This window comes from Bos javanicus, chromosome 10 (genome assembly GCF_032452875.1).
Source record: "Bos javanicus breed banteng chromosome 10, ARS-OSU_banteng_1.0, whole genome shotgun sequence".
NCBI classification, from domain to species: domain Eukaryota; kingdom Metazoa; phylum Chordata; class Mammalia; order Artiodactyla; family Bovidae; genus Bos; species Bos javanicus.
Window position 1 is genome coordinate 57,533,019 of NC_083877.1, and position 27,962 is coordinate 57,560,980.

Genomic DNA, 27,962 nt, shown 5'->3' on the forward strand with positions numbered 1-27,962 from the left:
GAAATATTATATTCACTCATAGGATGAAGGCTTCAGTTATAGTATGAAAAAAGGATTAAATAATTAAAATTTTCAGGGATATATACATCATTAATGGGCTTCCCCAGTGGTTCAGTAAAGAATCCTCCTGCAATGCAGGAGCCATAGGAGACACAGGTTCAATCCCTGGGTTGGAAAGATCCCCTGGAAGGGAGGGAATGACAAGCCACTCCATCATTCTTGCCTGGAGAATCCCCATGGACAGAAGAGTCTGGTGTGCTACAGACCACAGTGTGGCAAAGAGTGGGACATGACTGAAGCAACTTTGCATGTATACGTACATCATTAATAAGATGAACAAATGTTAAAATACACAAGATGGAATGTTTATATTATAAATAAGCTAAAATATCAGTATTTGTGGGGTGTATAGAAATAAGTATTTATGTGAATGAAATTCTGTAGTGATTTTATGTTAAGGAAATACGTTATCTCTATTCTACTAAGTCAGGACAGACAATATACCCAACCTTTTTCTTACTCTGAGCATGATAAAATGGACAGTAAGAAAAGTCCAGGTCTAACTAGCTTGTAGATAAATGACCCTGATAGCCTATAAGTGCCCCACTTCTTGGTTTAGTTGATTCTTCTTAGGTGTTTGTTTTTTTCTAGAACTAAAATGATGCTGAACTTGGCACTACTAGGAATTCACAAAAGATCAAAGATAGCTAATGAATATAAAAATTATTCAACCTCATTAAATGGCAAAGAAATATAAGTTAAAACAATAATGAAATACCACTATTGGTATTTCAAATGAGCCAATTTTTTTTTAATGATATAACAGTCGTTGCTGCTTCAGGCAAGGTGGTGGTTACTGATGGAAGTATAAACAGGCCTAATAGACATTAAAGCATTAATGTTTAGATATTTATATACTAGGATGTTTACTTTAGTATATTTCAGTACAAAAATTAGAAATAACTTAAGTGCTCATCTGTAACATGATGATGAAGCAAATGATGGTATACATTTTAATACAGCCATCAAAAATTATGCTTTCAAGTATCATATTATAAATTTGGGAAACAGTTATAATGAATGCCAAGTTTTTAAGATGGTACAAAATTATGATGAAATATTTTTCCTGTTCTTTAAATTTATAGAAAAAAGACTGGACAAAAATTATGAGTTTTCTCTGGATATGAGGTTATACTTACAGTTCTCATTCTTCTACTTTTCTTATTTCCTAAATTTTCTATGAAAACTTATTTTGCTTTTATATCAAGAAAAGACATTTTTTTTAAAAATTGACATTTGGAAATGTAAGATTTGCTGATCAATTAAGAGGGCTTCCCTTGTGGCTCAGTTGGTAAAGAATCCACCTGCAATGTGGGAGATCTGGGTTCGGTCCCTGGGTTGGGAAAATCCCCTGGAGAAGGGAAAGGTTGATAATTATACTTATTAATTATTAATATAACACTTAATTATATTTGTTATAATTAATAATTATACTTTGATTATTTAATTAAATAAATAAATTGTTCTTACCATTCTTTTTCTCTCTGACGAAAAGAGACTCTTTATCTTCTGCATTGAGTCTAATGATACAATTCTTTCTCTTAACTCATTAAAAATTCAAACACAAAGTAAATGAGGTAAAACAATTATGACATTCTCAGAATTTCCATGATGGTTAATTACTTCTTTTTGCTTATCTTGAATTAGTGTATCTTTATTTAACCTGGTAGTTCTTACTGTGATTCTGTTTTGGAACCAGTTGACATACTTTTAAATGCTACTAGGTTATCTTTTAGTTTATTAAGGGTTATATATGTTTTGGTTTTTTTGTTTTCTCTCTGTATGATCTCAATATATTTATACTAGCATTTCACCTTTTCAAAAATCATTTTTCCTAATTATAAAAGTAGTACATGCTTATTGTACACAATTCAAATATAGAAATGTATGAAACTGAAAATAAAACTTTCCCACAGTACCTCACATTTTCTAAGATAACCATGATGGCCTTTTAGATTGTTGTATGCCATGGGCTTGGTATATTTAAAAGTCACGCGTATTTTTTTTTTTTTTTAAGAAAAATTAGATCACAATATAGATACTATCCTGCAAGTTGTATATTTCACTTAATACTTTTATCTAGAACATATTTATCTACTTGTGTAGATCTACTTCATTCTTTTTAACAGCTGTAAATATCTCATAGTTTGATTATACCAGAATTTATTTAAGTAGGTCTCCTATTGACCAGTATTTGGAGTCTTTTCAGGTTTTGTGATTACAAAAATACTACAGTGAACATCTTTTATATTGATATTTTTGTGTACTTGTGTAAATATTTTTGTAGAATTAATTCTTAAACATAGATTGCTAGTTTAATGGATATACAGATTTAAATTTTAGTGAATACAGCTCACTTTCTCTTCTAAAGGGCCTACTTATACTTCCACCAACATCATGTAAGACACTGTTAGTCTTTATCAATATGATGGAGGAAAGTGGTACCTCACTGTTGTTTAATTTGCATTTCTTCATTTATTAGCTCGTTGGATGTGCTATTCATGTACTCTTTGGCCATTTATATTTCTCCTATAAGTTTGACTATTTTTCTATCGAGCTGCTCATCATTTTCTCATCAGGTTTTACATTTTATGAATCATCTTGACCATCTTATAATTTCTGGAGTTTAGGAGCCAAGTGAGAAGAAGGTGCCTCTGGACATGTCATTGTTCCTCAAGCTCCAGAAGCGGGTCACAGAGCTGGAGCAGGAGAAGCAGGTGATGCAGGATGAGCTGGACCGCAAGGAGGAGCAGGTGCTCCGTAGCAAGGCAAAGGTGAGCAGAGCTCTCCCACCCTGGGGCCATGGCAAACTGGGTTCTGTGGTCTCTTTAATGGGAACTCAGGCCAGAAGTACTTTAATCAAGTAGGATTTCCTTCAAGTGAGGGCTAAATTCTCTTTACTGTTTTCTGCAGAGCTAGGTAATATTCTGAGTAAAAATTAACAATTAAAATATAACTACTTATTTATAAAGTTCTTAACTTTATGTTTTTCCCTAGGAAGAAGAAAGACCACAGATTAGAGGTGCAGAACTGGAATATGAGTCACTCAAGGTAATGGGAAGTGTCTGGTCAAGACTTTGAATATCTTGTTTTGGCAAGAAACCCATTCAGAGCCTCTTTCTCTCAGAGAACATCCTTGGTGGTACCTGAGGCCCTAGCTTAAGCTCTTTGCAGGCATTATTTCTGGCCTTGCATTGTTACCTTTTTAAAGTTCTCTTTCACAGAAGCTAGATTTCAGCCTAAGCAGTAGTTGCCTTTGGAGGCTGTGGAAAGTAGTAAAGGACATGGACCCTGGTGTCAGACTGCTTGGGTTCAAATGCTGGATCCCCCACTCTATGGCTGTATGCAAATAATCCTCAGTTATCTCATGTATACAGTGGGAACAATGATAATATTTATCTTCTAGGACTTTCATGAGGATTATATGAAGAAATTCATGTAAACTGTGTAGAACAGTGCTGAGCACATAGTAAAGACACAACATACGTTGGCTGCTGTCATTATCTTCATCATTTTAAAATACAGGCACTTTATACATCAGCCTTAGTTTTTAACAACAATCCTGCAAGTAAGCATTTTAATCCCCATTTTATAGATGAAGAAATCGACACTAAGAAGTATACGTAACTTCCTAAGATAACCCCACTAGAAACTGACAGGAGCGGACTTTGAATGTTGGTGTCTCTGACTCCAAACCCCATGCTCTAACCGTCACATCCCACTGAAACTATGTGTTTGCAGTGAAAGACAGATATTTGTTTACAGAGAAGAAACATAGTCTAACATTTTAAAGAACAGTTGGAGGGAAGGGGATGGAGGTGGAGAACTGTATCTTCTTAGTGGTTCAAGGCAGAGTCTTACTAGATGGAGATAAGCTGCCACTGTGTGTTCTAGAGCGCACGAACACAGGAAAAGGCCCTGGTTAGGAACATTAGTTCCTAAAATACAGAGCATCTTGGGTAACACAGAGATGAAGCCCAGAGGGGAAACTGTCCCATTGCTTGATTCTGAGCTGGCTGTGCACCACCTGGCTCCTTCCTTTGCTTTCCAGAATCAAAATCTTGAGCCCCTAGAAGTCTGAGCTATCAGATTGTCAGCTGTCAAGTCACCACCAGCTCCACAAGTTCCCTAGGTTATTAATTAATTTATTAGCCTTAGATTTATTATTCTCGATGTTTTCCGATTATGCCAGTTTTTAAACTTTTTTTCTGCTTTTGAAAATTATGGTTTAAAATAGCTGGAAAATTGCAATAAGGTTCATAATTATAACCAAGCAAAACTAAAAATTAGAAAAGCCACAAAATATTTAACAGTAGACATTTACATATACTTGAGAACTCCTGAGGTCTCTCTAAACAATCATGAATTTTTTTGTTGTTGTTTTTAGTAATATTATGCAAATCTAGTCCTGATAAATTATTTCCTATTACTGTGATTTAGAACATAATCTATGCACATTAAGAGGCCACTGTTCTGTGTGGATTGCTGCTTCCCACAGTCCAGAGCCCTGACAAGTGCCTCCTCTCCAGGCTGTATGGCATCATGGTGTGGAGAGTGCCTGTCCTCTACCTGCCCAAACCCACAATGCCTTGTTCAACTCCTTCCCCTGAAGACAGTAAGAGTGATTCTAAACACTTAACTGATAATACCTTATATTTGCCTTACAATTTGAAATGTTTTTCCTTTACCTTATCTTGTTTAGTCATTGTCACACTTCTGAGATAATTTTTATTTCCTTTATAAGATCAATTAACTGAGGCCTTAGAACAGTGAAGAGATTTACTATCAGTTGGTAAAGTCTGATCTTGAATCCAGATTGCCAAACAATAGGAAACATGCTAGGTTCCCATCACAACTTGTTTGAAAACTAATTTTCACCCCCAAAATATGATATTTACTGTTTAAATACCCCATAGGACCTTTTTTAGCCTTTCTAAATTATAACATAATTAAATATTTTGCTCCCCCAGTGAAAGTACTACTAGGGTAGTACATTTTTATGTTTGTGGCAAAAGAAAAGGGTGGCAGCAAAGGGTCATCTCCATTATTCTCCTTTGTCTTTTATACTCTTTGCCTAGAAAACCAAATCATGATATGGGTTATGCAAGACAGGAATCAGATGGGATGGGATGGGACAGGCCAAAGGAACAGGGATAGGAATCTGATCTCCAAATCTTCTGCTTCTGCCTGCCTTTCACAAAAAAATTGACAAGGAGAGACATTCTCTGTAGTATGTTAAAAATGAAGCCCAGATCACAAAGTTCCAAAGTGTTAGCGCAGTGTTTCCAAAATGTGGTCCCTGGGCCATCCGTGTCAACAACACCTGGAAACTTGATGGAAAAGCGAATCTGTGGGCGTCACACCAAATCTAAAGCCCTCCACCCTCTAGGTGATTCTGATGCACGTTAAAGTTTGGGAAACATGGCATCGGAGCTTAGGTGTTGAAGTAGAGACATTCATATTTTTTCTGTTGCAGAAACAGAAATATGAATCTGATTACTTCGGTGGGATACTGGGGATAGGAAGGAGCATTCATTTACACATAAGAATGAACTAATCCATGAAAGAAAAGGTTATAAATTCTTAAAGCAGAAAAAAAAAGGTCTTCAGATAGTCTTAGTGTGACATATTGAAAGGTCTAATTTGGTGCTACAAACCTAAAATTGCTTCTCTGGAAGAAACAATAAAATGTTTTATGTTTGTATGGAAGGGTCTCGCTTTCATTATTGTAATGCTAAATAAATCAGCATGGTACTTTTGATGCCTGCTTGCTTCACTATTTCCCACCCAGTATCCTATCCCCTTTGTATTTTAGTGTCAGTAAACAGTTTAGCATCAGAACTCTATTCTGGGCTCCTGTTGCCATTGTTGGAGCAGAGCGTGCCAAGGGCAGCGCTAACTGGTGACATGAGGATGGCTGGTGGTCTGTGACAGTGTGGAGATGGTGAAGGATGTGTGTGTCCATCTGGATGGCTGAGGGAGGAGGTGGCCCATCCTCTCCTTCCACATCTCAAGGTTTCTGCCAGCACCTTCACAAGCTTGTCACACAGGAAAGAAGTTTCAAAAATATATTGTTTGTTGTTATTGAAACACTATAGAGAATTTTATTAGCTTACCTGTCATATAATTTCTTAATTAGAAATTAGAAGCCTAAAATTCCAATGGTTTTTCTCGTCCGCTTTACAATAGAGATAAGAGGATGCTACTCAACATTTCAGGGATCTGCTCATTTGAACCATTCATTACAAGTAACCTGACAGTTGGACCCTTATACTTGCACTTGTATTTACACATAAAGAAAACCTGAGCTTCTTAGTACTTACCCAAACTCATACCTAAGGACTCAGCATTCTCTTCAGGCCTGTGAACATACCCTGGGCAGACCTGGAACAAATTTGATTCTGAAACCTGGGTTGATGAAGCAAAGTATCATTCACCTTGCTCAGTTCCACTTGATGTTGACTTGCTGAATTTGCAGAGCTGAGTTCCCAGGGGAACCATTCCCTAGGGTGGCTCTGGTGGTCTTTTCCAGCAGAATTCTTCTGCTCTCCTGGGGAAAGGTAAGTAATCCTATGTAAAGCTGAGGAAGATGGTGATGAACCATTCTTTGTCTCATCCTACAGCGTCAAGAACTAGAGTCAGAAAACAAAAAACTGAAAAATGAGCTAAATGAGTTACGAAAGGCCCTCAATGAGAAAAGTGCCCCTGAGGTGACTGCCCCAGGCGCGCCAGCCTACCGTGTCCTCATGGAGCAGCTGACGTCTGTGAGTGAGGAGCTTGATGTCCGCAAGGAGGAAGTCCTCATCCTGAGGTCTCAGCTGGTGAGCCAGAAGGAAGCCATACAACCCAAGGTGAGCATGAGCAAGTGGCGAAGGTGGGTGTTGGGGACTGGCCTCTTCCTGTTCTTTCCCTCCAATTTATGTGAAGGAAACCTAAGTGTATTTAGTCTAATTGAGGATATCATCATTTGAAAAAAAGAAACTCAACATTGTTTAAAAACTGTTGCAAATACCAATTAGACTGAGCAAGAAGCAAGTGAAATCCCAACTGCTTCTCAAAGTTTCACCTCTCACTCATTAACAAAGGGCTTTTAAAATGAATATTTTTATAGTAATCTGACCACAATAAATTTTAATCAGAAATACAATTCTGTTAAGTACAAAAATCCATAAATTACCTTGCTGTGGGAAGCCATTAAATACAATTTTAAATTATTTGTTGAAAATAGCCTGTTTATACCTTCTTGTATAAGCACTGTGCTAAAATTACAGAAACCAAGATAGCCTTGGTTTTTGTAATAATGCTAGCAGAGTATTACACAAGAAGAAGAGGAACTGCACTAGATTGTAAAGACTGGGGTGGACCTCTTTCTTAATGTCCAGTGTCCTTTGTCTTAAGATTTGGTGCAATATGTCATTAGACCAATCTAATAAATGAGGTTTTAAAGAATGTAAGTTGAAAAAAAAAAAAAGAAAGAAAATAGCCTGTTTAACTGGGAAGATAACACATGTAAAGATTATACATGAGATCAATGAAGAGAAGTGACATGGAGATGATTTCTGCTCACCTCAAGGAATTCTGTTTAATGTGGGAGTGGGCCCAGATGGAAGGGACTGTATTTAGTGATTCCACAGAAGGGACCTAGGATGGAGATATAGATGGTTCTTTGAAGTCCTTCCCTGCCCTCAGGTAACTTCAGATCCAACACTGCTGTGTGTTGGTGAGAAGTGGGCTTTTTGTCATTTGATACCAGAGAGAATTCGAGTAATCATCATAAAACCTGATCTGCGTTCCTCCTTGCCCATGTTCATGCAGCAAAGTGTTACCAAGAATTAGGCAATCAAGTATCCCAGCTGCATGACATGTCATGTGAAAAATGACTGTAAGTCAGACAGAGACCAGTATATGCCATACAATATGACTTACACATGAAATCTAAAAACAGAAGCAGATTCATAGACCAAACTAGTGATTGCAGGGTAGGAGGCATGTAGGGTGTTGGGTAAAATCGGTGAAGGCAATTAAGAGGTACAAACTTCCAGTTATAAATAAGTCATAGGGATGTAATTTATAGCATAGGGAGTATAGTCAATAGTACTGTAATAACTCTGGTGACAGATGGTAATTAGACATTTTAATGATCATGATCATTTTATAATATATAAAAATATCTACTCACTTCGTTGCATAAATGAAATTAATATAAAATTGTATCTCAATATAATTCAATTTTTAGAAGCCTATAGTATATAATGAATGGGATGCCTAGAAGGTTCAAGAGCACTTCTCTTAGAAATGGTAGTTCTGCATGTGGTTAAGATACCAGACCTGGCACATGATGTACTTGATAACGACAACTCACAGAGGGGACTGAGCCTCTGAGAAACCAGCCTCCCTCTGCATGCTAGCTGGAGTAGAGTCCAAAATGAGGATCACTGTGTCTGGTTTCCTGTGACAATCTGATATTCTGTAATAACCAGAAACTTTAGTAAAAGTTAATGGAAAGAAAAATGAACCAAGGAACCTAAAAACAGCTCAGCTCACAAGAGCATGTGGCTCTGGTATCACACACTCTCACTCACCTGCCTCACATATTCCATGTGACGACCTCTCCCCAGCCCCTGTTGGGCTGGCCCTGTCTAACCAAGGTCCCTGCTCTCCAGGTTCTCAGCCCACACATAGCATCAGCCTCTTCTCTCTTAAGAGAAACGCACAGGACACTGACTGAGACCTTTCAATCCCAGGGCTGTTTGTCCCACTCCGTTTCTAGTCAAGAGACATTTCACAACTCCTTTGCAGGCAGTGACACCCCATGAGCCAGGTGATGATAGAGTCCAGCCACATCTAGTTTACCTGCTCTACCTCTGCAAGTGTTCTGGGAGGCTTCACCTGGACTAATGAATGACCTCCTGTCAAGGCATTACTGAAACTCTCACAAACCTAAGATAAGAATTTCACCCCAGTACATGAGCAGCAGGCTTGTTTTCTCACATCCTCACAAATACTGTACAATTAGAAAAATCAAAACAACTCAAAAAGAATTTCAACTGAGAATTAAGAGTTGCCATTCCATAAATATATGTTAATGTCCACCACATGCCAGTTCCATGGATACTAATTTACATACAGAGTTAGTTTTAGGAGAAACCAGTCATGGTTGTTTTCACAGTTAGCTTTTTTATGTTTTGATGGGGACTCATTGATGGAATTTATTTATGGAACTAAGAGTTTGTTGTTTTTTCCATTTGTTTTTCGTGCTTGCTGACTTGTGATTTTTCAGGATGACAAGGTAATTCTAATTTTTTAATTGTTTAGCAAATACTTCTATTTAATCCTAGATTTTAGTTTGTAAGTATCCCCCAATATACACAGTTGATCCTTTCTGGCCACCAAATCTACTTTGGTATTTATAAATTAATTTCCTGTTTGACCTCTTCCTATTTGAGAAGTCAGTGGTAAAATTATGGATGTCATAGGTTCCTGTCTGGATCACAGAGAGGCCTCCATGACTTTTGAACTCATAGTCAGCTCTGTGACCCTCAGTGGTGGTAATGGTGGGCCCCCACAAGCAGGGAGGAAAGCCCTTAACTCAGAAGCACAAGCTCTCACTTCTACCATCTGTGGGTTTGTTAGCCAAGGGTGAGGAGGAGGCTGAGGAGCTGAGCATCCCCTTCTTGGGAAGGGTGGGATTTTCCTACATGGCGCAGCCCTTTCAGAACTTCTGGTTCCTGTCTTGGCAGAAACTCTTTGAGCAGTGAGTAAGGAACTTCCTAGCACTGGTAATCTGAGTCTGATCCTATACTTACCTGTTTCTTAGCTAAGGTAGACCAGAGGAGGGAAGGACTGGCTACTTTATACCATCTTTCCTTTAGACTGGCTCACTAGATCAACTTACCTACTTTACTACAAGTTCAAAACCACATCATATAGGTTCTCAGATGTCAGAGAATACATGTAGCATTATTTAATATAGAAACTGGTTCTTTAAGTTATTACTTAAAACTAAAATTCTGAGTGTGGGGAATTCCCTGACAGTCTAGTGGTTAGGACTCTGTGCTTCCACTACAGGGGGCACGGGTTCAATCCATGGTTGGGCAACTAAGATCCCACAAGCCATGCAGCACAGCCAAATAAAAAAAAAAAAATCTGAGTATGGCTTTTTAAGAACAGAAAGATTTTATGCCTTCATAAAAAAGAAAAAAAAATTTCTATCAAATGTATAGTAAAATATTTATAAAACATAGCTAAAATACTTTTTAAATGCTATATGTAGTGTTTATGTGAAAGATTTTTAAAATTCAGTAGAATATAAATTCTTTATAGCTTTTATCATATTTTAAGTATGAATTTGTAAACTCACAAAAGGACAGCATTAGCATATAAGTACGATTTTTTTTTTTTAATAAATACTGGAATTCAAAAGCAAGTATTTATGGGCCTCTTGTTGGCATTAAAGTTATCTTGGTCTCTAAGATCACAATATTTGAAGTGTATTCTATTATCTCCACTTTACTGTAAGACCTGGGTTTAGAGCAAACATTGACTAAAGGATTAGGCATATAGTATTTAGACAAACAGAGTGGGCCCATGGATTCTAAAGGGTGTTATGCTTTAGAGACTATTAGGACAGTTGTTCTTATTGTCTATTCTTGCCCTGGTTTAGGAGAGATAGAGAGCGGCTGGAGTAGAAGCAAAATTTTGAAGTTATATTGGTTGTCAAACAGATTAGACCAAAAAAGAAAAAAAAAAGGAAGTGAAAATGTTAGCAGAAAAGTCCTTTCTATACAAAATCATTAGTTATTCTGACCTGCCAGATGTTTATCTCAAAAGCTTATATACTATTCCTATACCGTAACAGAGTGAAAAACAGTGAATAACAGCAGATGGTAGATACTTCCAAGGAGCTATATCCTTCCCATTTATATATATCTAAAGATGTGAGAGAAAACTTTAGTTTTGCTGAAACATATAATCTAAACACCAATTTTTTGTACTGAGTTTTTAACAGAAAAATGAATTTTGTGTCAAACTTTTCATATTTCTTAGGGCATTTGTTTTGTTATAATCAGTCCAGAAGTAAAAGAAAGAACAGCTTTGTACATTCCATTGAATACTTTCTTGGTGTTCTTGCCTGGTTATTGTTTTAAAGCTATATACACTGGATGGATAGATAGATAGATAGAAATAAATATATTTAAAAGTGTATATAAGCATTAGAATAGTAACCAGGCAAGAATACTGATATTTATCTATTTATTTCACACAGCATAAAACACACATGGCCCATCAATGATTTTGTTTTCTCTGAAATCACATCATCTTTGTAGTAGAGTGTTAGGGATTCTCAAGAGAGGGACGGAGGTGCCTTGTTCTCTTAACTGCCTGTGCCCCACTCTCTGTAGTCACCCTGGGGCTAGCGTAGATGCTCTGGTGGGGCAGGTGTGTTGTGGAACTCATAAACCCTCTATTCTGTTAGAAAGAAAAATGTTAAATGTGGTCCAAAGCTTTTGAGTTAACACTTAATGTGGAAATGTCTTTTCCCCTTTAGAACACAATGACAGATTCCACAATACTTTTAGAAGATGTACAGAAAATGAAAGATAAAGGCGAAATAGCACAAGCATATATTGGTTTGAAAGAAACCAATAGGTAAGTTGATCTTTCTTTATTCATTTTGGTTTAATCCTGTTGATCTTTAGTCTTCAAGCCAGCCTCTTGTACAGCGAGTACAAATGTTTATGCATTGTTTTGTTAGACATCAGCTGACCTTCAAAAGGGATCCAAAGTTTCCAATATATTCCCAGTTAAAATCTCATTTTAAGACGGTAGCATTACTGATAAGAAATTGAAAGGAAAATGTTCTTTACATCAGGGGAGTATATTTCTGTGTTTTTAGGGCCTTAGCCTTGAGAAAGAAAATCAACTGCTTACTCTGTAGCTTGGACTATCTTGGGTAGTCACTTCCATTTGTTATTCAGGATGGTTATTTGTGAAGGTTTGTAGGGGCAGCTGCAGCTTTCAGTAATTGAAATTTAATGTAAAGAGAAGTGATGAAATAGCTGAATCACATCCGTGTTGGCCATATAATTCTCGAAGGGTACCATGACTTCCCAAGATGGGACCTTGATATTTGAGACCAAGTTTTTGTCACGTTTCCTAAAGTGTTCTGAGAAAATCCTAACGGCACTTAGCTCAGTCTTAAGAGTCTTAGGTGGGCTGAGAGTGCAGATTTGCACAGTCACTAAATGACTGAACTTTCCCCAAAGCTTTCCCTGTAGCTAAGATTATCACTGCTCATTTCTGAAAGTCCTCGGCCTTTCTGCCACTCCTGCTTCCCAAAGAACCTTCATGCTATTAAACTCTGAACTTAAAAGACTACATACTTAAAAGAACTTGGCCAGTGATGATAACAGAGATTATCAGTGTACATCTAGGTCTCCTGATGCATAATATCAGAATTGGTATGCAGAAATACTTCACAGACTAAAGAATACTGCCATGCAAGATATAAGGTATTTACTACCTTCTTTTATGGACAAGAGTAGATAATGCTTATGAAAGTATTTGGTTAACCTTAAATTTTAATTTATAATGTAAGTTGTAAGCATACCTTATAGCTGAGAATGTGTTAGTGTAAAAAGAGCTATATTAAATTGTTCATCCATCTGCTAAGCTATTCAGTCACCAGATATATATTGTATACCTGTTTCATCCCAGACCATGCAGCAAATACTGGCAATAGAGCATTAAGCAAGGTAAATGCAGTCCTTCCCTTCGCAGAGTTTGTAGAGCGTTGGGGAGATAGCCAAGAGAACTTGGACTTCCCTCCAATGACAGTGGAAGCTGTTGAAAGATTTTTAGTAGGAGAATGGTATGATGAGATTGGAAAGCTAGCCTTGGCTTTTATGTTAGAGCATAGACTGTAATGGAACAAGATTAAAACCATAAAGACCAGTTAAGAGGTTATTCCCATAATTGAATGACTGGTTATAGTGACTTTGACTTAGTTGGTAGCCATTGGGATTGAAAGAAGTGGGACACACTTAGAAAGATACTTAAGAAGATGAGGTGAGCAGCCTTGCAGTTTACTGGATGTGTGATCAGGGGAGGGGGATCATGAAGAGCAACTCTGCAGCATTTGTGGTGGATACTTGGTTATATAGAGATGCCACTTCATGATGCTGGGTCTGGGATGTGGGGAAGTACAGGAAATTATCAGTAGATTTACAAATATTTAAGGAAGTAGGAAGACATCCAAGAAGAGAACTTCATTCAGAGATTGAAAATATAGATCTGGAACAGGAGAGATGTGTGGGCTGAGATGTAAATATTGAAGTCATCGGCATGTAATAATAGAATCGAGACCTTGCAAATAGACCAACTCTCCAGGCAAAGGTGGTAAATGGAAAGTAAAAGAGCAATCTATGAAATTTGTTTTATGTAAACGTGGTATCAACAACAAAAGTCTAGTAAGAGGAGTAAGATCCTGGGCTCTGTAGTCAGATAGCACTTGCCAGGTATCTAACTTCTAAACTTTGGGGTCTTCTTCTGCAATATGGCAAATGATACATATTGTCACTAGGAGAACTAAATGAAATAATACCTGTGGAAGGATGTAAAACAGTGTCTGATACTTGGCAAACACTCAAAATATTATTTTTATATACTCAGTAGAAAAAAACCTCTAATCAGTTTCATCAGTTTTACTTGTTAATTATACATACTTTTAATAAAATGTGTGAGTTTTCTAATAAAAAAGCAATTTCCCCAGGTCTTAAAATTAATTTTTGATGCAAAAAAATTTTTTTAAGTTGCGTCATAAAAGCTGGGAACTTTGGACATATTTATCAGTTACTCCTATAAGAACTTTTAAAAGCAATTTTAAAAATACAAAACTAGATTTTATCAAGCTAAAAAAAATTCCTACCCAGAAGACTTAAAACTTCATTTTGAAGTGAATTATAAAGATTGTCACATGAAGACAATAGCTTAAATTTTCATTCTATATGTGTATGACTGTTGTGGTTAGTCTGTAACATAATGTGTGACATAAGATCACTCTGCTAGCTGAACAAAATGTTAAAAACAGATGTCTTTCTCACCTCCTAAGTCATTTATTATTTTGCAGGAAAAGTAGCCCTGGATCCTTGATTATTTTGTTTTAAATTCTCCACCTTTACATGTGATATTACATATTACTCATTAAAAAAATATATTAACCAAAAATAATTTCTGTGGTAATGTCTTAAAGTCATCTGTAATTAATAAAGACAGTCCTAGTGACTTAATAACATGTTGAAATACCATGTGCTACTGTTGACCATCGTCATCTCATTGCCACCCTGTGTCCCTTTGTGTTTTGCATTGTTGTTCCTTTTGCATGGAAGACCATCTGCTATGGATTGCCATGAGTTGAATGAGGATGGAGAGCTGTTGCTGGTTTATGAAGGGTTAAAACAAGCCAACAGGTTATACTTGTCTCCTCAAAATGGAATGTTATTAATTTGTTGTTTTTCTTACTAACAGTGGCCTCCTGACTTTAACTTCTGTATTTCTTATACATTGTCTTCCTGGGTAAATTTCCGACACTAAAATTTGTGAATGTCTCACTAAGAGTGGAAGAAAACCCAAACCTCTCAACTAGAGCCCAAACAACTGTAGGAAAGATTAATACATATTACTTAGCTGTTTCTTGTTTGGAATCATGATCAGTTCAAAGGATATCTGTGCCTGGGCAATATAGCTACATTCTCATATATTATCATCATGCTGCCTAACAGTACATGACTTGGCATTCAGTGTGGTTATTGTGGAATTCAGATTTGTGAAACAGCAAACCAGGAAGGTTTCCTGCACAGCTATAGTTCAAAATAATTACCCAAACTCATCATGTTAAATATGTTTAGGAGAAAGCAAATAAAATTGAAACAGCAACACTTTTCTAACATAGACGCTCATCTCCTCTAGTGATACTTGTGTCTTAAAATCTTAAAAATACTGGGGTTTTTGTGGTCCTAAAAATACTGTTTTTATGTCTTAAAAATACCATTTCAGTATTTTTAAACTACTTAATATTTAAGTACTTAATTTTTAAACTACTTAGTAGACTGTAAATATTTAATTTTTAAACTACTTAATAGACTGTTTTGTTTAAGGAATTTCTACTTATTCTGCTTTTTTCTTATCACATACTGTTGTCATTAACTTTGTGGTGTTATTGGTTCAGATCCTTTGGAAATTTCGTAATCCCCAAAATATTTTTAGTCTGTTGTTTACTCTTTGCTTATAATAGTATCAGTAAGTTTTGCCCAGCATTTGCTAACCAAGGGGATTGGAATAAAAACATCTTTTCTTTCTTCCTGTTAGTTAATTCCTATCTATAACTTTGTCTTGGCTTTGGGAAAGGGAGTGAATGTAGAATGGGGGTGCCTGGTAGAGGGAGGTTGCCAGTTGGCTCTGGTATTCTCTGGCCAGTGCCCTAGTCCATGGCACAGCTGACCTGTATGTTTGCTCAAAGAAGTTCAAGAACCACTCTGTTGGTCCCACTAATAGTGATCTTCCAAAACCATATCTTGTTAGGATTCTCTTACTGATAAGGAAGTTATAGGGGAAAAGAAGATGACAAATTTAAAATATAAACAAAATTTCAGAACTCTGTCTGCATTTGAGTAAATCTGTATGTATTTCAGAATAGCACTCTAGCCTTTCTCTCCTTCAGAGATAAAAGTGGGACCCTGGTCACAACCCCCCGCCTGGAATGCTGAAGATCTTCAAGGCAGATTTAAAGTGGGCATTTGTAATCTTGCCCTCCATAGTGATTGTTTTGTGGCAAAGGCATTATAGTAATACTAATTTTGCCAACTTAAATACTACTTTAAATTAATGCTACTGCAAATGTAGTAAGCCAGGTTAAAGTTATGTCTTTTAATTGTTTTAGTCATCATTTCCTATGAAGCTTTCAAAGGAGTAAAATTCTCCTGTTTTTCAGGGCCTCTGAGAACTTTGTATTTGTAGCAGGATCCTCAATTCAGAAAGACACATATGTGAGTGCATTCATTTTGTTTCTGGCTCCATTTGAGTTTCTAGACTCTAATCAAGTCAGAAGCTACACAGACACTACAGAGTCCCCATTTTTCTGCCCTTGCAAGTGAGCACAAAGCCTCACACCCACCAGGTAGGGACTCAGATGTCACCTCCCTTTCCTCCATGTGTGGCTTCTCCACAGGCTCCTGGAGTCCCAGCTGCAGTCTCAGAAGAGGAGCCATGAGAATGAGGCTGAAGCTCTCCGTGGGGAAATCCAGAGCCTGAAGGAGGAGAACAACCGGCAGCAGCAGCTGCTGGCCCAGAACCTACAGCTGCCCCCGGAGGCCCGCATTGAGGCCAGCCTGCAGCACGAGATCACTCGGCTCACCAATGAGAACCTGGTAAGGACAGCAGAGCAGCCCTCCATGCTTTAGGAGCTAAACCTCCTTCCTGGATGGGAAAGATGCCGTTCACTGCCCCACACTTGTGACCCTCTTTCTCTAGCCCAGACACAGTAAGGAAAATACAACTATGTTGGTAGAAGTGAAAAAGGCGTGTACTCCGGTGGTTTGTCACAGAAGGCTCAGACGCCTCTCAGCACCTCAGCCCTCGCTTGGAGGGTGTGGAAGATGCTGGCCGGCTGTGTGCTGGGGTCTTGATAGCTTGAGAGCTCAGCTTCCTCTACTGCAGCTGCACAGTCTGTGCCATCCAGGAGGTTGTGTGGTTGTGCCAACCTTTGGTCCCCAGGCGCCACTGAGTCCCTCCCAGCTCCTTCTCAGGCAGACAGCAGGGTTAGAGTTAGTCAGGGAGCAGATGGCAGAACCAAAGAGGGCTGTAGGTTGACCTTGGTTGGGACTCCAGGGTCAAGGAGAAACATCAGGATTCAAGTTTCTACATTCTTGATTCTTTTTAATAGAATTCAGACAGTGAATGGAGAGATTTTTTTTTCCCTTGCCAGATAGATTCCGAATGACCAAGTTTGTTTGTTTGTTTTTCTCTTTCTGTCCTTTCTTTTATAGAAAATATTTTCCAAAATATTTCTTTCTCAGCCACAAAATAACTTTTATTACAGATTTCTACTTAGGTTTGATAAACATTTATTAAATTAAGTCATTGAAAAGTTATATTTCCTTTTTTTTTTTTTGGCAGGTGGTGGTGGGGCTTTGCCACATGGCTTACAGGGTCTCAGTTCTCTGACCAGGGAACTCCCAATTCCACATTTCTATATAAAATCTATACTGAAGTGTCAGACTGGTTTTGAGAAAAGCTGTTTAGGGCTAGTGGTAATTGTTTCTTTAATTCAGGATTTTAATAACTTGTAATAAAGTAATTTGGATTTTCTTTAAAGATGTAACAACCTGAATTATCCATTAGTGATCATTTGCATTACAGGTAGTTTTCTAGTGTCACCTGTTCAACCATCTTTTATATTAGTTGGAAGCAAAACCCAAAGGTATTTTTTTCCCAGTCTGTCCTTCCTTCTGAGGACAGCATGCTGGTGAGACTGTGGCAATGGGAGAGATGGGTGAGGGACTTGAAGTCTAGACTCTTTCCAAAGTGCCTGAAATATCACTGATTTGTGGAGGAAGATCTGAATCATGTCATTTTATTACTCACAAGTATATTGTTGCTTAAACTAACAGTGCTTCAGTGCCTAAGACTTGATAAATATACTCAATAACATAATAATGATTGATTAGCATATAAATTCTGTGCTTTTAAATCATTATCTTAAAATACAAGGTGAAACCATGAAATAAAGATGCTTCTGGGTGGTAGATTCTCAGAGTTGTTTTGCTAAGTTGGTTAAGCATTTCCCTTGCAATCTTGTGTGCATTATTACTTTTCTTTTCGATTTTGTATAGCTGATACAAAAATAAATCAATCCCTTCCATATTCTAAGCTGGTGAAACCTAATTTGAATTTTAGGAAAACTCTTTGTAGGTTCATAGGCTTCTCCTGCCTCACTGATTGCTAATTCAGGAGAATGGATTCAAACTTACCTACAGGGGATGATGCAGTTTTTCAACTGTCATTAGAGTGTCTTATTTTTGCATTTCTGTAGGAAGCACTTGGGCAGAATATTAAAGCACCGGTGGGCCTAGGCTTTGTGTTCTTCGAAACTCTACCCTGAAAACCCTTCCCACCCACCTACCCCACAAACGCAAATACAGAGATGACTGTTCTGCCTCCTCTAGTGAGCAAACTTCACAGGTTGCCCCAAGCTGCCCTTCAGAGAAGGAAGGCACACAGCTTCTGCCCAGTCTTTCCAACATCAAACAAGAGCTCCAACTTGGCCAGTACCCTCACTTTTGTTTGAATTGCCTTCCCCACTCTTGCTGCTGCTGCTGGCAGCAGAGAAAGTGCAGCAGCCTAGGAGTAGGTCTGAGGAGTGAAATAACAGCCTTGCTGGGGAATATGGACCACAGCTCTGTTTACTGCTAACATCGCCTGTTTCCTCCAAACATGTGAAAATGTATTTGTGGATATAGAATCAGAATCATCTGTACTAGAAAAATTAGAGGGCAATGACATGTCAAATCAGAGCCATTTGAGTCTATATATATAGATTCCTTATCTGTGTTTTAAAATATTTTAAAATTGATTTTGCTGAGAGGTAGCATTCCCCTCAAAGATACAGAAAAACAAATGTCCATTGTGCCTGTTTTTTCAGTATTTTGAGGAATTATATGCAGATGACCCTAAGAAGTATCAATCATATCGGATTTCACTTTACAAACGGATGATTGTATGTAAAAGAGTGCTTCTCTGTCGTCTTCCTCACTGTTTCTAGCCCTCTATAAGCGAAGAGCACTCTGCCTGCCCTTCCTGGGAGGTCTCTTCAGAAACTTCCACAAAACCTGTTTCTCCCCACAGCTGTCTTTTAGCCAGTGATGTCGCCTCTGTCAGTGTCCTGCGTCCATTGTCACCTTTGGTTTGTTATTAACACTAGGCTTACAGTGTGATGGAAGCAAAATATGATTTGAAAGGTAAAGTAAAAATCCAAGAAGCACAACTGAACACTGTGAAATGTTAGCAACTGTTCCTTTTGAATCATTGGTCTAATACCTAAATCAGCCCTGTCTAAATTGGAAAAAGAATGAATCCTTGTATTTATAAATGCCTTTTAAAATTCATATCCTGAATAACAACCACAAACCTCTTAAATCATTGCTTTATTTCCACTTGAAGCTCCTGGTTTGCTGTTGCCCACTTTTCTTCTTAATTATTGATTCTTTGTCTCTGCCTGTCATTTGAAAGAATTCTTGATTAGGGAGCCAAGTATCACACCTTTTTTTTTTAACCCCTGCCCATGAATGTACTGCTTTTGTTTTCTCTTTTTGCACAAATCATATGGAATTATCCCCTTTTTTCCCTATAAGCAAAATTATATTACCCAGGAGATTTCTATGGGTGTTTTATCTAACTGCCACTTAGTCTGTTAACCACTCTGTACTGTTCTCTGTGGTTATTTTTTAACTTACCTTTTAATTCCCGAAACCTTTTAACTTTTCTTAAGTTATAGGACTAGTTTTAGCCTCTCCAAAGGGTGGAACTAACTCATAGAGACAGTGCTTCACACACATAGGTGTCAGTTAAAAGCCCCTAAGTTCAACCATCCTTAAAGCTTCACACAAAACTGTGTGCATTCATCAAAATTTACCTTGCTTATTCCCCCTTTAAATGAAAAACTTTCTACTGAAATAGCAGTACATTTTATGAGCATTTAATTGTTTTGCCCCCACGGAGTCTACTGGAGTCTACTCACTCCATAGTGAGCCTGCTGTCCATCACACTGTAAAGGAGTTACTGCACTGTATATTTTAACATTTGCTTTTATTATAGCTGCCTTTCCTATTGCCTGCCAGTTTTAGCCAGGTGGGGCTCCACCAATGAGCTTTTATGGAGCTTTTATGTAAAACTAACTTTTTATGTAAAACTAAGTACTGTTTCTGTAACTTTGTGTCTGCTTTCCTTCTCTGCATTTTAGATGGTTTATTTTGATCTTTCTGTTATATGTCTCATTTTGATCTTTAGGATTTGATGGAACAACTCGAAAAACAAGATAAGACTGTCCGGAAACTGAAAAAACAACTGAAAGTATTTGCCAAAAAAATTGGTGAACTAGAAGGTATTTAAACATGTTTTTATGACAGTTGCTGAACCTTGGTTTTATATACTATCCTAGTGGCTTAAGAGTGTGGCTCAATTTGTGTGTGAATATTAGGAACAATAACAAAAATGAGTTTCAACAAACCTGGCCTCCGTGGAGTAGAAATCTCCATTGCTGAGTGGGGAAAAATGTTCTTTTCATGGTAGTACTAACTTACAAAGAGAGAATTCATTAAATAAACATCTAATGGCTGTCTTCTATATGCCAGGTACTGTGCTAGTTAATATTGCATATCAGTTAAGAGTGTGGATTCTGTACCCAAGTTTCTTGGGTTTAAATACTGGGTCTTCCACTATTAGTCATCTGATATTAGGCAAGTTACTGAACCTGTCTATTCCTCACTATTCCCACCTGTTAAATGGGAATGATAATGATATCTACCTGACATGGTTGTAATGATTAAATTAATTAATATGTAGAATGAATTTAGTACGGTTCCTGACACATAGTAAATGCTATCTACAACTTATTTTTATTACTGTTAGTATTAGGGATACTAAGATGAGTAAAACAGAGTCTGTCCTCAAAGAACTTACCATCAAATGCAGAACAAAAAGAGAAGTAAATAGGAAAAAATGAATTGTAGTTATAAAGGAGATTCTATAAAACAAGATTTATGTATGATGATGATGGGAAAACACCTTGAGAAAGAATCGGATATCAGTTTTTATTATATACAAACGATTCTTGTGAGTGAGTGTTCCTTCAGTAAGTAGGTGCCAGGGATGTAGCAGTGAACAGGGCTAAAGCCACATTGTAAGCTTATTCCAGCAACAATCTCATTATTCTAGAGATTTTGAGCCCCTCTTTGGAATTGCCTTCAGACCTATGCAAGCTATTACCGTTTTGACCAGAAATGATGCTGTGCAGTCTGACCGCCCATCTATTCTGTCATTGTCACTGAATGATTTTTGCTCTGCTCAAAGGGTGAACATTCCCCATCACTGGGAATGTTCAAAAGAATCTGCCATGATTGACTGTCTGGCTTTCATTCCTCCAACATGCCAGGCCTGCCATAACTCTTCCACCTGTTTGATCTTCCCGCTTCTCTTAGTCAAGGCCTGCTTATCCTTTGAGACCAGAGTTATATGTCACATGCTCAAGAGCAGCCTTTCCTGATCGTCCAGACAGACCCTACGGCTGTACCCTTTGTGGTACCACAGTTCACCTCCCACCTTTGTGGTTTTCACTGTCATGTCTTTAGCAAATTTTCTGTCTGATAACTGGCTTCCTCAATGGATTGTGATCTTTTTGAGCATGGTGACCATCTCTTATTTCCCCTTGTTTTCACAGCACCTACCATATTGTCTGACCTGTCACAATCATTCCATTAATGTTTGTTGAATGTGTACATAAGTGTCAGAAATATTTAGAACAGCAACATGGATATTTACTTTGAAGAGGATAATATTCCCTCCCATGTACAAATACTGAAATATTTGTTTAGATAGCAGATAGATTACTTTATAGTTGTGTTTTATTATATAATCCTTTAGCATTATGTGATTCATCAATTAAAATTTTGAACCTCCAAATCACATACATGGGCTGTAATGTCTATTGGCAGAACTTTAAAAAAATCTTTATTCAGAGAATCCTTCTGCACTAAACTCTATTAATTATATCATAAGATGATAATTAGCAGAATATCTGCTTAAAAGAAACTGATTTTAAGGGTATTAACTTGTAAAATTATTTTTTAAGCTCCTAATGATTCATTTACCATATGCTAGTAACTTTTGATAAATAGAAAAATCACTTATTTTACATTTTTACTTAGCTTTCTTTGATATGTATATTTTTACTTAAAGGGATACATGAGACTATTTCATGATGTTAGTGATTTTAAACCATTATCAATCAGAATTCAACCTCATCAGTTAAACTATCCTGCCAATTGTATTCTTAAATCTATAAGGACATTTGAGAAGGCAATTTATAGATTAAACAAAAAAGGCATGATAGTCTTAAAAACTGAGTTAAATGATACACATCTACAGAATAAGATGAAATTGGCTTATGCGTCTTGAGCACTTACTGAGTGCAGTGTCCTTCCCCTCCCCAAGGCAGAGCATAAAGGCTACAAGCTCTTCCCACACCTTTGTCTCCTGTTGTCTTATCCCCACAGTGTGTAGAAAACACTGATAACTTTGTATAGCAAAGCACCTTCTAATAGCTAAAAGTTTTCTTATTTTTTTCTAAATATATAATAATGTACTTAAATTCTTCTGGTTGAAAATAGCAAGACTTACCTCCTCCTATGGGCTACACTTAATTAAAGAGACATTTTTAGACACCATCTAAGACTTTTTTTAAGGCCAACATACCTAATTTTAGCAGAAATTATATATCTAAATCAAGAGTATTTCAAAGTTTGATGTGCTTTGTGCTATATTTTAATGCAGGAGTGGGTGTTCCATCTCAATTTTCATAAAGTCAGTGAATTTAGACCTAAAAGAATTCTAGAAATCAGTTAATTACTTCATAGGAGAACAGAGCTGAGACTCAGAAACCGTGACTTCCAAAGTCTCAGCCACTTAGTGGCCAAAGTGGAACTAGAATCCATGCCTTCTGAGGACCACTGACTTCTCTCCTTTGTGTTGTATTTCTCAACAGATTCTTTCTTCTTATAGTAATTTGTTTGACTGTCTCAGTTAAACCTGAGATCAAGGTCTTCCCTGTACCAAAAGTGAGGGGGGAAAAAAATCTTCCAATTTCCTTTCTTTTTCTAGGATAAAAAGGTTCAGGAATGTTTTTCTCTCAAGTATAAATAATCTAGATGATAAAAATAGGTATTGCTTCAGATCTTTCTATAAAGATGTCTGTATTAGATGGAGCATTGGGCTAAATGACCCCCGGCATCCCCCGAGTCTTTAAAAACTGTGTAGTATTCTGGCTTCTCTCTTTCAGGCTTTATATTTTCCTGATACTACATAAGGGTTGACATTTTAATTAATATATGATTTGTTAAATAAATCAAGGTTATGTTGAGCTGATACCTATATTTTATCTCTGGGTTTTTGTAAAGACTCTAATCTCTGACAAGAATTCAAAGACACAGAAAATTTTAATGAAAACATGGCAAATTTTATCTCTGGCATTTTTGTACAGAACCAAAAATATCTTCTTTAGAGATATATGAAAGGAAAGTGAAGATTTCTTTGAAAACATGTAATCTCTTAGTTAAAATATTCACTATATTTCATAAATTCTGAGGCGCACAATTTTTCACATTTTAACATCTCTGAAATTATGATGTATCTTATAGCAGTTGTTAGGTTGTAGTTTAATTGGCAGTATTTTTCCTTCCTTGGTGTTATATAAAATAATACTATACGTTGTAATCAAATATGATAAAAATTGGTAGGTTTAAAATGTATTGAGTTATTCAAAGTCCACATATGTGCATTTGTTGATAAACTTAATATCAATACGTTGAATGTGTTTCCTTCCAGTTTCCCCTCATAGAATTGTTCCTGTGGCTCAAAGCAACTAGTTCATAGATGGCAGGGATTCTATCATTTTGTTTTACATACAGAACATATACAGGAGCTGTGAGGGCCATTGTATGCTGATTCTGAGATCCCCCTGGTGTTGTGTTTAAACTGTCTCCAGAAATAATTTATGTAAAACTAAATAGCTTGAATCTCATATCTCTTGTGAAGATGCATGCATTTTTCCATTAGTCCTGTGGTTCCAGACTGTATCATACGTCTGAAACACTAGGTTATGGAAAGTGGCCACAGCCCTGATTTGTCCAATTACAGTATGATGGCTCTCTAGATATCATAATGTTGATAGATGGTGGTGATTTTCAGCGCTGATAGCCCCGATGTGTGATGCTGCAGCATGAGGTGGACGAGGTGTCACCAGGCTCTCTGCCACACAAGCAGGAGCGCTGGCAGGTACTGGTGTTCTCTGTGATAACCTTGTGCTGTGGAACTGGCTTCCCAGAACTAACACGGGAAATTGCCCAGAGTGACAGGAGAAGCACTACTGATACCTTGTGGACTCAGCAAGATAGAACTTTCTAATGCATCTGATCTGCATTTTGTTTGCCAGCAGTCTCTGAACTCAAACTTAATCTGCACTTAAATAGATGTCTTAACTGCTCCTCTTCCTATAGATAAGAGAATTAAAAATATGCTTGCTAGCATTTAGCTCCACAAACACTGTTGTAACTCGTGTTCCCTTGCATTTCCCAGATGAGATGGAATTGGAGACTTTTCTTTTAACCCCAAGTTCTTTTCTCACAGCTGCCATCAACAATGGTGATTACTTTTAACATCTGAAAGGGTTGTTCACCAGTGGTTGTACTTTTTTGGTTGCAACTTTGTGGTACAATTTTTAACCTTTACTAAAAACAAACAAACAAAAAAAATGAATACATTTAGGCAATTATTTTAATATTAAATACAGAGGCTTCCCCAGGCGGCTCAGTGGTAAAGAATCCTCCTGATAGTGCGGGAGATATGGGTTCAATCCCTGGGTCTGGAAGATCCCTTGGAAAAGGAAATGGCAACCCACTCCAGTATTCTTGCTTGGAAAATCCCTTGAGCAGAGGAGCCTGGCAGACTGTAGTCCATGGGGTCACAAAGAGTCAAACACAACTGAGCGTGCACACACACACACACACACACACATATTAAATACAGGTTGTATTATCTGCTCATGGTTTCTTCAGGAATGAGGGGTGCCTCTATAGAATATTGAATTTCCTTCTATGAATTAAAGTCTAAATATATTTAGACATTTATGATTGATACTGATTAGTTAACTAAGAAGTTAAGCCACTTACTTGGGGACATTTAATCTTATTACAAAATAAAATGTATTACAAAAAGATGCTTTTGAATCAGTTAAGATTCTTGATGTTGATAGTAGTACTAGTTGTTGTCAGAGTGACATTAACATATAATTTTACCATCTGTCTGTCCAGTTTTACCAAAAAAAAAAAAAATTATTTAAAGAAGTGGCAAATTGGAGAAGGAAATGGAAACCCACTCCAGTATTCTTGTCTGGAAAAGTCCATGGACAGAGGAGCCTGGTGGGCTGCAGTCCATGGGGTTACATGACTGAGCATGTGTGCATGAGGGTGGAGGGTGACGGGTTGGTAGCAATAAACTGGTAGAACTAAAAAAAATAATAATAATAAAGAAGGGGCAATTAAGTGGCAAATATGGCAAGTTTCTATTGTTACAGAATTCACTTAAAATTAATAGGAACATGAAACCACTCATCTTTTCTACCTGGAAAACATTTTTTTTCTTTTTGTTTCTAATGAAGTGGGCCAGATGGAGAACATATCGCCAGGACAAATCATTGATGAACCCATTCGTCCAGTCAACATTCCCAGGAAGGAAAAGGATTTCCAAGGAATGCTGGAATACAAGAAGGAGGATGAGCAAAAACTTGTGAAGAACCTGATTCTGGGCAAGTATTTTGAAAGGTCTTTCTGGTGCGTGTCAGTGGTGGGAGAGATTAGTCACTCATTTATTAGTCACACTGGTTTCTTCAGTCAGCCTTGCGTGCTGTGTGCAGTACTGCCACAGCATTCTGACCCCATCATGGCTGTCAGTCACCCTACAAGGACACCAGCGAGGACTGCCTGTTAGGGTCACATGAGGTCTTCTCAGCTCCTGTTGCCCATTATAATAACCCAGGAAGCTTTTGAAAAGTACTGATGTATGTTCCCCCCTGCAGACTAATTACATCAGAATGTCTAGAGGAAAGAACCTGGCCATGTCCCTAGTTCTTTTTTTTATCTCTCAAGGAAGGGATTCTGACGTGTAGCTAGCTGCGGTTGAACACCACTGCCTTAGGCCATTTAAGTCCCTGAATTTCTCTTGTTCCTATTTCCCTAGGAAGGTATATGACTAAATATGTCAGGAAAAACAGTTTAATAGTAGGAAGGAACAGAATTAAGGAAAAGATTCCAGCAGTGGAAAGGGAGGACTGACTGGACAATGGAGATGGGAATAGAAGAAGCCCTTCAGAGCAGCAGAAGGCCTTTGAGTCTGGGTATGAGCCCACTTGGAGAAGGTGATGGCACCCCACTCCAGTACTTTTGCCTAGAAAATCCCATAGACGGAGGAGCCTGGTAGGCTGCAGTCCATGGGGTCACTAGAGTCAGACACGACTGAGCGACTTCACTTTCACTTTTCAGTTTCATGCATTGGAGAAGGAAATGGCAACCCACTCCAGTGTTCTTGCCTGGAGAATCCCAGGGACGGGAAGCCTGGTGGGCTGCCGTCTATGGGGTCACACAGAGTTGGACACAACTGAAGCAACTTTAGCAGCAGCAGCAGCAGCATGAGCCCACTGGCTCTGCAAGAAGACTTTTTAGGGGAGCATGGGAAATAGTTCAGGAGTGTATGCAGCCCATAAGTTGTAAGCTCAAAACACTTACAAGCCTCTCCTTTCAGCCTTTGCAGAGCATTCCTCCCCCCAGGTGCCAGGGTGGCAGCAGTGTGATCAGCAGTGATTTAATGTTCCTCGAGTTCATGGTGTTAAACTTAGAACTATATATAGATGCAGAGGCACTTAAGTTTCAGTGTGATCTTCATTTTGAAAAAATGGTAAGAAGCCACTGGTTTTTAAGCATAGAATTAAAAAAGATTCATCAATTCAGTAAACCTTTGGGGCATTCCTACTGTGTGCTAAGCATTTTCCAGGTATTGGGTAATGAACAAAGTCTATTCTCAAAGAGTTTATATTCCATGGGTGGGGGGAGGTAGATAAAAACAAATAAGGGGGTGAGAAAGATAAACAGTGAAGGCAGGTGTATGAATTTATATAAAGTTGTTAGGAAGGGCCTCTTTGACAAGGTGATCTCCTTTGGATAGAGACCAAAGGAAGTAAGGAAGCAAGTCCTGCTGATAGCTGAGAAAAGAACATTCCAGACAGAAAGCCTTAGGGTGGGGACATGCCTGGCGTCGTCACCCAGCAACAAGAAGACCCATTTAATGGGGGAGCACAGTGAGCTGGAAACAGGAGCAGGCCAGATCACACAGCCATGGTGAGGATTTCGGGTTTTACAAATGAGTGAGATGAGAAGCTACTTGGAAGATTTTCAGAACAAGAGTGACATGATCTGACTACATTTTCTTATAGATTACTCTGGTTGTTATGTGGAAGGTGTACTACTGTGGAGCGAGGCATGAGTCAGGGAGACCAGTTAGGAAGCTCTCACTGGGTTCCAGGAGAAGATGGTGGCAGCCTAGCCTAGAGGAGCTGGTAGAAAAGTAGCAGGGTTATTCTAGACATGTCTTATGTGTAGAGCCAACAGGATTTGTTGATGGATTAGATGTGTGATGTGAGAAAAGGAAAGAAGACAAAGATGATGACAAGGTTTATATCCTGAGAAACTAGAAGGCAGAGACTGCCACTTACTGAGATGGGACAATTCCTGGAAGAGCAGGCTCCGTGGGAGATGGGCTTTGGAGGACAGGCCTGAGCAGAGATGTCAAAAACCACTTGTTACATGAGCCTAGATTCAAAGGAAAAGTCAGGGCAGAAGATAGACCTTTGAGAGTTGTCATTGTGTAAGCAACTAAGATTCTCATGTCCCTACAGTCAAGAAACCGTCTACTCTAAAATATGCTTTTTTAAAAACATGACCTATTTACCCTGAATGATTGAACTGTTACATGAGAACTGTGCTTTTATATGTCAAAAAGCATTCCTTATGAAGACTTTCAAAGTT

General features: G+C 37.8%; 1 protein-coding gene and 1 non-coding gene across 6 annotated transcripts in view; both read left to right on the forward strand.

The window, feature by feature from the left end:
• MYO5A (myosin VA) overlaps positions 1–27,962 on the forward strand; it is a 205,472-nt gene that overhangs the window by 160,093 nt on the left and 17,417 nt on the right. For 2 of the 5 annotated variants that reach the window (XM_061428735.1, XM_061428731.1), the window contains exons 26-34: positions 2,691–2,834; positions 3,058–3,111; positions 6,684–6,911; positions 11,609–11,709; positions 14,448–14,528; positions 16,286–16,484; positions 18,758–18,832; positions 20,122–20,215; positions 25,544–25,690. In XM_061428735.1, coding sequence (XP_061284719.1) covers positions 2,691–2,834; positions 3,058–3,111; positions 6,684–6,911; positions 11,609–11,709; positions 14,448–14,528; positions 16,286–16,484; positions 18,758–18,832; positions 20,122–20,215; positions 25,544–25,690 — 1,123 coding nt within the window. The remainder of the gene's footprint in view (positions 1–2,690; positions 2,835–3,057; positions 3,112–6,683; positions 6,912–11,608; positions 11,710–14,447; positions 14,529–16,285; positions 16,485–18,757; positions 18,833–20,121; positions 20,216–25,543; positions 25,691–27,962) is intronic. The other 3 variants (XM_061428732.1, XM_061428733.1, XM_061428734.1) reach the window with 3 other exon arrangements.
• On the forward strand, positions 7,298–7,474 carry LOC133256312 (small nucleolar RNA SNORA81). The gene has a single exon (XR_009739184.1). It is a non-coding gene; the product is annotated as a small nucleolar RNA SNORA81 (small nucleolar RNA).